General features: G+C 33.2%; 1 protein-coding gene and 1 long non-coding RNA gene across 2 annotated transcripts; one reads left to right on the top strand and one right to left on the bottom strand.

The window, feature by feature from the left end:
- Positions 1-1,308: 1,308 nt before the first annotated feature.
- LOC122313898 lies at positions 1,309-4,679 on the top strand. The gene is made up of 2 exons (XR_006243536.1): positions 1,309-2,386; positions 3,052-4,679. It is a non-coding gene; the product is annotated as an uncharacterized LOC122313898 (long non-coding RNA).
- Positions 3,006-7,718, bottom strand: LOC122313897 (probable beta-D-xylosidase 7). The gene is made up of 6 exons (XM_043129195.1): positions 7,134-7,718; positions 6,737-7,042; positions 5,863-6,032; positions 5,622-5,719; positions 3,866-4,630; positions 3,006-3,711 (listed from the first exon to the last, which is right to left on the bottom strand). The coding sequence occupies exons 1-6, from the start codon at positions 7,539-7,541 to the stop codon at positions 3,131-3,133; spliced, it is 2,328 nt and encodes a 775-aa protein (XP_042985129.1). The 5' UTR covers positions 7,542-7,718; the 3' UTR covers positions 3,006-3,130.
- Positions 7,719-9,596: the final 1,878 nt, after the last annotated feature.

Raw genomic sequence — 9,596 nt, 5'->3', positions numbered from 1 at the left:
TATGAAATTTTAAAAATTAATATTAAATATAATTATGAAATGTGTAAATATCGTATAATAATTTTTAAAAAAAGTAAAATATATTGTTTAAAAATATATTTTTTTATGTAAATTTTATATTTACTCATTTTTTCTCAAAAGAATTGTGTAGTGTTTTATGCAGTTTATAATTACAAATATCATTTCTTAATTTCAAATTACAATCAAGACTAGAATGAATTAACAATGCAATTATAGCTTAATTATTCATCCTAAGTTCATGTAACAAATGATTGTTTGTTAAAAGTAATGAGTGAAGAAAGAACAAAATATAAATATTTAAATCATTATTGTTAAAATATTAAATGGGATGTAAAGTGTGTTTTGAAAAGTACATTGTTGATATAAAAAGCAGCTAACTTTGGTTAATCGAACATGAATGTTATGTTCAATTTGCGAATTTGACTTACATTTACTAAATAATTTATGGATGTGTCATGTTATGCAAATGAATAGACAGCATCGATTAGAGAACCACTTATCCACATCCTAAATAGATTATTGATGTGAAATTTTTTCACATCTATTGGTACTCAAAAGTATTTATATTTTAATTTTTTTTAAAAATTATAATAAGTCCCACAATGATTGATATATTTACAACTTGTATTTAAGTAGGATTTGATCGATCTAGCCATTTAAGTGAACAACTTAAATAATTTAAGTTCGTTACTTGCAAGTTTCTTTACTACATACTACATTTTTTTAAATTTGTTTTTTTATTTTTTTTTCTAATAAATATGAGATGCATAAACGATAAGTAAATAAATTCAATTAGTTTAATAATAATAAAATAAAATTTAAAATATGTAAGAGGTTAGGTGCAGAATGATTAGCAATTTGTTCATTTTCATAAAACTTTTCACATCATTTCATCTATATAAATTTAAAAATTTTATATATAATTATTTTTACGTACTTTTTTATACAAGTTTAATGTAATTAGTTATGTATTAAAAAAATTAATATAATCAATCGTATAGTATATAAAAAATATGTAAAAATTATTATACATAATATTATTTTATAAAAAAATATTTTTATAATATTTTATTTAATTTTAACTCATTTCATTTAATCCGAATAGAATAGCCCCTCGAAAAGCCAAATTCTCTTGATTTTTAATTGAAAAATTCTATTTGCAGTCCTTAAATGAGGACTGTATGTACAAATCTTTTATTAAATGAAAGAAAAATTATTTTTAGAGAGATAATTTAATAATTTTAATAAATTTTAAAGATAAAGTTAACTTTTTAAAAATTATTTTTTTAATTTTTAAAGTAAAATCCCGATACGCTGCTAGTCTTGCGAGATGTTTCTGTAAAAGGTTCTGAGTTGACGAAAACTCAATATGGATCGCTCCATCAGTTTCACGGACTGTTAGGTCCATTTCTTGGACCTTGGACAATGCAGCGGGTTGATGTGAAAGCGTTCAATTGGGTCGCTGGCAACTTCCCCGGATTGGACTCAGCCGGTCGTGGTGCCTTTGAATCGTTAACATCAGGCTTCATCTCGCTTAATTCTGTGGCTTTACTTTGTGGCAGAAATAATCTCGGGTTTGGCGTTAAGAATGCAATAAAGAGAGAAAGTGTGGATTTATAAATGGAAGCGGAAGGCGGCACTGATGCAATGAATGAGTTTGGGGAAATCAGACAGACAGTCCATAACTTTGGTAGCTGTAGTGGGGTTCATGCTTTTAAGAGAACTCTGAAACTTTCACGAGAGATATCCATTAGGACCATTATGCTAGATGGCAGGTTGGTGAAATTCTTTTTTTCACATTGGATTATCGTATATCATGGGAGTTTGGTTGGAAGAATTTATGATCCTGTTTATGTAATCAGCCTGTTTTTGCAATGAAACTCTTTGGAAATTTCCCTTTCAGTTTGGTGGTAAGCTTAGAGCCGGATGTCGAACGCACTCTCCTATGGTTTAGTAACAAGAACTAAGACTGTTGCCCACTCTATTTCATTGATCATTATCAACTCTATTATCAACTCTAAAATACCTCAAGTTGTAGAGAACGGTGGGAAGTGATTTTCCATTATAGACATGAACGCAACCGTACCAAATGAAATGATTTACTTTACCTTCGTAATCGTGCTCATTTTTTCAGCAGTAGTGATATTGTGACATGCGTTTTCTGTGGTATTCATTTACTGCGTCCTTGACTTTGTTACTAGCACTTATGCTAGTAGAAGTTCTCTCTACTTTATTCTGAATTTTGTCTCCAGGGGGCTTGTGGGGACTGGTCCATACAAGTTATCGCACGCTCTCCCACCAAATGTTACCGAATACATTTTTCAGGCTCTTAAACCAAGATAACTACACGCCGTTTTAGTTTTAGGTATATGCCCTTAATTCATATGGCAAGTATTTGCCAACTCCCATTCTTTCTCATGTCCATCTTTTTGTGGAGGAAAATGATAAAAATACAACTAGTCCATAATTATTTTACAACTCTATTTAAAATGAAGGATAAACCCATATTTAGCATCCATGGACCATGCCTACCACTTGCCCCTTACGTGGGGCAAATGTCCATCCAACACCACCTTTGGAGTTGGTAATTTTTACTAGTTCCTATCACACTTCCAACTCACAGAATTCCCTAGTGTTAATGTTAATTTTTGGTTTATTCTAATGGCAAAACTTGGTCCAATTGGATTGTAATTGGTTTGGTTAGATATGTTCGGAATCTTTCAATTGTGGTATTTACTAAGGTTACTCTACTAGCCATGACCTGGAATGCAAGAATAGCCCCTCCATTTCAACTGCCAATTTCAGAAAGTTTGAGGGCTTCAAGATGATGACCAAAACCTTTTGTCACTATGTAAATTGCTGCAAATCATTTTAGCAGTGCTTTTTCGTGTTGATTGCATATACTTAGAGCACCTGCAAAATGCAAAATGAAACGGAATTTTGCCTTTTACTTAAGGCAATACTGAATCAAATCACAGAGGAAATTGCTTATAATTTGTATCTGCATCTCATTCAGTTTGAATTTTTCAGGTTCAGTTTCTAAGCAATGAACCGAAATGGCTACAACTTAGTGTTACACAGTTATTGATCATAAGCGGGTACCTCAGTTTCAAATGGAGATGGAAACCGGATACTCTTCATCACCTACAACCAAGAAATGTAGTCCTGGCTCAATCACCATCAAGCCAACTTCATTGGCTCTGGAAAGGTGTTCACAGGGACTTAACACAAATCCAACTTCGGCACTTTCCCCAGCATTTAGCTTTACACTCTGGAAACCTACCAGCTGTTTAACTGGACTCCCATTGCTAGGTTTTTCCTTTCTTGTGAATAGCAATACAGGATGCTTTCCGGCCATCTTTCCATTATTTTTTATGCCAATGGTGATCGAGAACTTCTTCCTCTCACAGAGTTTCTCCCCCAGCTCTGAAACCAACTTGGCTTCCGGTGTCTGTGTAGCCTTTGATGGTTGATTCAACTGGAAATGAAACTTGCTTTGTGTGACAGACGAGAAGTTGTAAGCATAGTTTGAGTAGCTGAGGCCATAACCGAACTCAAACACCTTTTCACCTTTGTAGAAACGGTATGTACGCCCAGGATAGCCTGATGATGGTTCCGATCTGATCCTCATGTCTGTCATTGGTATTTTTACGAACTCTTCAGGATACCACGTCACTGGCAATCTTCCTCCTGCGTGCAAAAATCAAGTATAGTACTATCAAACCTGTGCTTAAACAAAATAAACAGTTCCCGTCTCTATCTCTCTCTCTCTCTCTCTCTCTCTCTCTCTCTCTCTCACTCTTAGTTGCAAAACTTATCTATGAGGCAAGTGTAAATTGACCACCTGGATTATGGTCGCCAAAGATAATTTCTGCAAGAGCAGTTCCTCCAGACTCGCCTGGATAACCAGCCCACAGGATGCTTCCGATATTTTTGTCATACTTGGCTGAAGATATATCAACTGGACCTCCTGAAAGAAGAACCAGAACAACAGGTTTCTTGGCTGCTCTTGCAACACTGGTGATAAGTTCCTGTTGTTTTCCAGGAAGCACTAAATGCAAACGATCATGGGACTCCCTCTCTTCAGTTTGGTCCAGTCCCATAATCAAAACCACATAATTCACCCCCTTGGCTATGTTGACTGCTTCTTCAATTGCAGCTGAAGAACAGTTCACTGCATTGCAACCCGGGTGGTGGATTACGTTTTTGACGTATCTCTGCAATCCTTCCAGCGGGGTAACAGATTTGCATGGAAGGCCTGCATAGTTTCCCAGAAGTGTTTTAGAAGAATTGGCATTAGGGCCTATTACAGCAAGGGACAAGGTTGTTGTTTGTGACAGTGGAAGCAGTCTGTCAGAGTTCTTTAACAGGACAATGCCATTTCGAGCGGCCTCAAGGGCTAGATCCTGGTTCTCTATGGTACAAACTTTATCTGGACCGATGTTGCCAAAAGGCAGCTGAACTGGATTCCCATCAAACAATCCTAGCCTCATTCTGACAGAGAAAAGGTTGTGAAGCGCTCTGTCTATTTCAGATACACCTAATTTTTTCTGCTCTACAGCTTTCTGAGTGTGATTCTGCAAGTAGGATCCACAGTTCACATCCATGCCTGAAAATAATGTTCAAAGTACAGATAATCAACCGTTCAAAATTGGCTACTTCACAAAGTCTCTGGTATTTTTGTTTGAGAAATACCTGGTACATATAGTGCATATATAGATATTTACTTACAAACTTAGCTTAACATAATATTTCAGATTTATTTTATAATAAAAGAAATTACAATATATTACGTTGTTATAAAATCTCTATGTAGATCAAATACTTTATTTATTGATTGTTTTCTTTGCTGTTCTAATGGTATTTGAGTGCAATATAATTCCTATCAAATTTTAGAATGAAACTAAATCCATCTTAAATAAACTGATAGATTCATGCCTTATTTGTGTAAATATATATTCTCACATATTTTTAGATATTTTCTTTTCAAACATTATTTAAATACAAAATATTTTTAAATTTTAAATTTTCACTATATAATAATACCAATCTTCACTATTACAGTCTAGTAGGTGGTACTACCATCTAATAATAGAATAATAAAATTAAGCTTTTTATTATAAAAAATTCTATATGGAGCACTTTTGCCTACTCTATTGTGCATTCTGCTGATATGATTGATTGCGTATTAAAAAAATTAATACAACCAATCATATCAGTAATGTGTACATAGAATATGCAAAAATGACTATATCTAATATTACTGTTTTATTATATGATAATATCACCTAGACAAATTGTATAAAAATTGTGCCTATCATCACTCAAACTATAAAGTCCATCTAAATGGCTGCTAGAAGTCTGAAAGATGGACTAACAGTGACGGCCGCTTGATGATTATTGACTCTAGAATCAAAGGCAATTGCCCCGTGAATTATGGTCCAAATTCAAGGCTAAAGACTCAGAGCTACAGACATTAAAGAATAACTTACCGACAAAGAAGTTTAGAATAAAGAGAGGAATAATATGTGCAGGAAAAAGCATAAATTATACTTTCAAATATGTTAATATTTTTAACTATAATGGGGTTCCCACCATACCAGCTTTGAGGACATCTACAACTGCATCTTCTGGCGTTTTAGCATATCCTTGATTTTCATAGATGATAGAGACCGCATCACAATCTGAGGTGATATATCTGGCCATTTCCAACAGAAAAAGAAAAAAGAAAAAGAAAAAGAAAAAGCAAGTTTTAGTCTGCAAAAAGCATGTATGACATGTCCTTTCACAAGAAAGCTGTAATGGTTTATAGTATATAAATGTTTTTTTTTTTCACTTTACCCCTGGAAACCCCATTCTCCTCTGGCAGTTTTGGATAAAAGATTATAATCTGCACAGCTTGGGACCCCATTCACACGGTTGTAAGCACACATTATCCCACTGGCTCGACCTTCTTTTATGCAACTCTCAAATGGAGGCTGATATGTGTCTGCTAAGTCTTGCTGCGTGACCTGAAATGTATAAAAGACACATTATATAAGATGATGACATGACAGATCAATTTAATCGGCTTGTAAATAAGATAACTTTGATGAGCAGATCCACTCTTTAAAGTTTCTTGAACAGTAAGAAAAGGAGGGAGTGTTGGTGGGAATTAAATTCCTTTCAATAATATATTTTGAAGACGACAGTTACAGATAAATTAATTTTCTTGTTGGTGCTTGTCTGCTTTCAATACTCAATAAAATTGACCAAAGCTTAGCAAGAGTGAATCCTAAGCATCGTGTTCTTCCTCCAAAATGATCTTCTTATAGATCAGAAGTCTCTTTAAATTGAAAGACACATTTAATCTGAAATTGGTTTCTATATATTTCCTAAATTGCAGGCCCGAAATAAAATATTTAAATAAATCATTGCTGTAATCAACTGAGCATTGGAAAAAGAGTTATATGAATCCAAAACACACAAGAATCCAAAAATTAAAAAAAAAAAAAAAAAAAAAAAAAAAAAAAGGGGAAAAAATGGTCCAGTACTCCACTAGCTTGACTTATATCTAATGAAAACGCAGTACTCGAAACAAGGAGGAATCTTTGACTTATATTTATTATGTTCCAAAGAGGAAAAAAAATCATATAAGAAAGCAAACAAAAACATTAAATAGATCCTGCAAATTAAATTAAATATGAGTAAAGGGACTTTGAAGTTGGAGACATACACGAGCATCGAAAATAAATCGGTTCACGCCCTTCCAGTCGTCCAAATCGTAAGCTGTAAAATGCTTGCAGCAAGCCGAAGCTTGAAGATGATGCCCGTCCTCGAGCTTCCCACCCTCGTAGGAATCTCCCTGAACGCCTCTCACATATGCCACTGCATATTTTCCTGTAACTAACGGATCCTCTCCTGGTGTTTCTTGCCCTCTCCCCCATCTTGGGTCCCTGAATATATTTATGTTTGGAGCCCAAAACGTCATGCCCTTTGCTTGCCCAGCATTGTACACTGCTCTGGCTTCTGTCCCAATCGCCTTAGATTCCAAATATACAAAGATAATGATCAACAAACATTGTCCATGATTAATTGTAATAAGTGCACGTACGAGAAGTACTCAGACTCACCTGGCCGATGCGATACCAGAGATGGGCATCGAAGGAAGCAGCAGTAAGAATGACTTGAGGGAAGCTTGTGGCAGCCGGGATTGTGCCATTCAAAGTGATGCCGAGTCCGGCGTTGGCGACGCCGTGTAAAGCCTCGGACCACCACTCGTAGCCTGGGATGCCGAGCCGGGGGATCGGAGGCGCCGAGTTAACGAGCTGAGAGATTTTCTCATTCAATGTGAGGCGGGAGACAAGGTCCTGGACTCTTTCTGTGATGGGTAGTGAGGTTTTGCAGAAAGTGTAGGACTTTGTTGATGGGTTGGAAGAGTCACAGGAAAACGGAGGCTGAGTTGATTCGCCACAATGACCGAGCAGTAGAAGAAGGAAGAGAGGGGTTATGAAGGAGATCAGGCTTTGAAGAGATCCCATTCTGTGTAGTTTGGTTTGCTGAGATTAAGAAATGAATGGCAGAAGAGGGACCAAAGTTATAGCTGCAAAGGTCAGTGAGAAAGTAGAGTGAGCGAGGTTGATCGTTCACGTTTAGGTTGAGCGACAAAGTTACTGTACATGTTGTATGCTCTACGACAAAGCTGTCCCCTGGCAACTGGAACTGAAATAACAAATTAAACTTGACGTAAGAAACATTCAAAATCATGGGTTAGTGACTTTTGAACAATGTTTTGAATACAGTACCGGATGGCGTACTGGTCAAGGTATTGGAACGAAATATTTCGATATCGGTATCGTTTCGGGATAGTCGATATATAAATAAATTATATGTATAAATATAAATAAATAAATAATATTCTAAAATAATAGTTTATATATGAATAATTTATACATAAATACATATATATATAAATTATAAATAGTCTGGTATAAATTGGGGGTCAAAAAATAAACTTGTAGTTTGAAAAAATGAAAAAAAAAAATAGCAGGCCAAAATACCGGCCGGTACAGGCCGAAATATCGGCCGGTATTCAGACCGGTACGAAACATGTGCAATATCTGTACCGGACCGGTGACCGGTACGGAATATTCCAGCCATACCGGCTGGTACGATACGGTATTTAAAACTATGCTTTTGAAACCCTCGTGTAAAGGAGAAATGCTACTATTGGCTGTGGTATAACGTGATTTATTAAAAAACTTTAAAATATAAATAAATAATAAAGAGAAAAAAATTTAACATTTCAGTCTTTTTCTTTTTATATTTACCAAAACTTTAAAGGGAAATGCTACACAACCTCCCAACACACCGCACTCTAATTTTTTTTAATTTTTTAATATTTTTTAATATTTTTTTGAATTTATTCTTTTTAAATTAATTTAATTCTTTTATTCATTATTTATATATTAAATATTTAATAAAAAATAAAATAATAAAAATTAAAAAAAATGTGGAGTGTGGGGTGTTGGGAGGTTGTGAAGATTTTTTCTACAAATAAATAAGAGGAAGAAAAAAATTTAACATTTCACTCTTTCTCTTTTTGTATTTACCAAAACTTTAAAATACAAATAAATAAGAGGGAGAAAAAAAATTTAACATTTCACTCTTTCTCTTTTTGTATTTACCAAAACTTTAAAATACAAATAAATAAGAAGGAGAAAAAAAATTTAACATTTCACTCTTTCTCTTTTTGTATTTACCAAAACTTTAAAATACAAATAAATAAGAGGGAGAAAAAAAATTTAACATTTCACTCTTTCTCTTTTTGTATTTACCAAAACTTTAAAATACAAATAAATAAGAGGGAGAAAAAAAATTTAACATTTCACTCTTTCTCTTTTTGTATTTACCAAAACTTTAAAATACAAATAAATAAGAGGGAGAAAAAAATTAAAACTTTAAAATATAAATAAATAAGAGGGAGAAAAAAATTAAAACTTTAAAATACAAATAAATAAGAGGGAGAAAAAAATTTAACATTTCACTCTTTCTCTTTTTGTATTTACCAAAACTTTAAAACACAAATAAATAAGAGGGAGAAAAAAAATTTAACATTTCACTCTTTCTCTTTTTGTATTTACCAAAACTTTAAAATACAAATAAATAAGAGAGAGAAAAAAATTTAACATTTCACTCTTTCTCTTTTTGTATTTACCAAAACTTTAAAATACAAATAAATAAGAGGGAGAAAAAAAAATTTAAACTTTAAAATACAAATAAATAAGAGGGAGAAAAAAATTTAACATTTCAGTCTTTCTCTTTTTGTATTTACCAAAACTTTAAAACACAAATAAATAAGAGGGAGAAAAAAAATTTAAAATTTCACTCTTTCTCTTTTTGTATTTACCAAAACTTTAAAATACAAATAAATAAGAGGGAGGAAAAAATTTAACATTTCACTCTTTCTCTTTTTGTATTTATCAAAACTTTAAAATACAAATAAATAAGATGAAGAAAAAAATTTAACATTTCACTCTTTCTCTTTTTGTATTTACCATTATAGCATTTCTCAAAATACAGAATTGCATGTATTT

This window comes from Carya illinoinensis, chromosome 6 (assembly GCF_018687715.1).
Source record: "Carya illinoinensis cultivar Pawnee chromosome 6, C.illinoinensisPawnee_v1, whole genome shotgun sequence".
Classification (NCBI taxonomy): Eukaryota; Viridiplantae; Streptophyta; class Magnoliopsida; order Fagales; family Juglandaceae; genus Carya; species Carya illinoinensis.
This window is presented reverse-complemented; position numbering and strand designations above follow the sequence as displayed.